At 48.0% G+C, this 1,047-nt stretch overlaps 1 protein-coding gene across 1 annotated transcript; it reads right to left on the bottom strand.

Annotated features, from left to right (window-relative positions):
• Positions 1-233: 233 nt before the first annotated feature.
• Positions 234-788, bottom strand: TMEM217B (transmembrane protein 217B). Its single transcript, XM_061195104.1, has one exon. The coding sequence runs from the start codon at positions 786-788 to the stop codon at positions 234-236; it is 555 nt and encodes a 184-aa protein (XP_061051087.1).
• Between the last annotated feature and the right edge of the window lie 259 nt (positions 789-1,047).

The following is a 1,047-nucleotide window of genomic DNA, read 5'->3' as shown; positions in this document are numbered from 1 at the left end:
ATGAGATGGTTAAGCAAGCACAAAGGCGGTCTATAATTAAATGCCAAAACAAGTCACAAATACACATGTGTAATAACTGATCCACGCAACCCTCCCTCCCCCAAGGGTCATTCTTAAGCGCATAAAACTCGAGAACCTGGAAAAGGCAAGGAGAATCAGCAGAAGGCAGGCAGGGAAGGGGAAGCCACCGCTGGGGAGTGCTGTCCCGCTCTCTCCCTTCTTCCTGGCACAGTTTAGTTTAACTTGCGGTACAAGGTTCCCAGCCCGACAGGTGGCCACGAGTCAACTGTACTGACTGAGGAGCGTTTGCAGCGGCCTATCTTGCTTAAAGTCTTGACGTCCTTGTAAAGGGAGTACGCATGCTTGGTGACGAAGGGCAGACAGAAAAAGTGCAGGATCATTCGAGAGACCTGGAAAATCAAGTGCAAGTACTTCAGCTCCTTGAACTGCTCTTTGATGGTCCCGTTGGTGAGCAGGACCATGGAGAAGCTGAGGAGCTCATAGGTGATGATCCACATGGTGTAGCACAGCAGCCCCACGTAGTTGCTGATGTGGATACAATAGAGGAACAAGGAGCTGACCATGAGGGTGATGGTGGATAGGCAGATGTTGATGTTCTTCTTGTAGGTTGTGACCCAAGAGACTAGCTCATACTTTGTCTCCTTGTAGATGCTGAAGTTGTCCTCGTAGCCGATGTATGCAACCTCGTTCACTTCAAAGATGAGGAACTGGATGGTGTTGAGGATACAGAAGATGCCCATCATGAAGGAGAACTTCTTGTCATTCATTTTATACTTGTTTTACCGGAGCATCGGCTGCAGAAAAAAAAAAAAAAATTGTGGAAATACCTGACAAGAGGGCAATGCTAACCCAAGACAAATCCTCAAGCCACTAGATGTAAATGGAAGAGCTAAGAGTAATAAGGGTATATAGACAGACAATGGGCTGGAAGTCAAGGGACACGGGCTCTGACCCTGCTCTGGCCTCACTAGCTACAGGTGAGCACATCACTGGGAAGTGAGGGCATCACTGGCCTGGAATAATCTT

This window comes from Eubalaena glacialis, chromosome 7, assembly GCF_028564815.1.
Source record: "Eubalaena glacialis isolate mEubGla1 chromosome 7, mEubGla1.1.hap2.+ XY, whole genome shotgun sequence".
NCBI classification, from domain to species: domain Eukaryota; kingdom Metazoa; phylum Chordata; class Mammalia; order Artiodactyla; family Balaenidae; genus Eubalaena; species Eubalaena glacialis.
The sequence above is the reverse complement of the archived record's forward strand: the minus strand, read 5'-3'. Positions and strand labels throughout refer to the sequence as shown.

Bases quoted from the DNA above. Each gene is read 5' to 3' on its own strand.
- TMEM217B (XM_061195104.1), bottom strand. From the start codon at position 788: ATGAATGACAAGAAGTTCTCCTTCATGATGGGCATCTTCTGTATCCTC.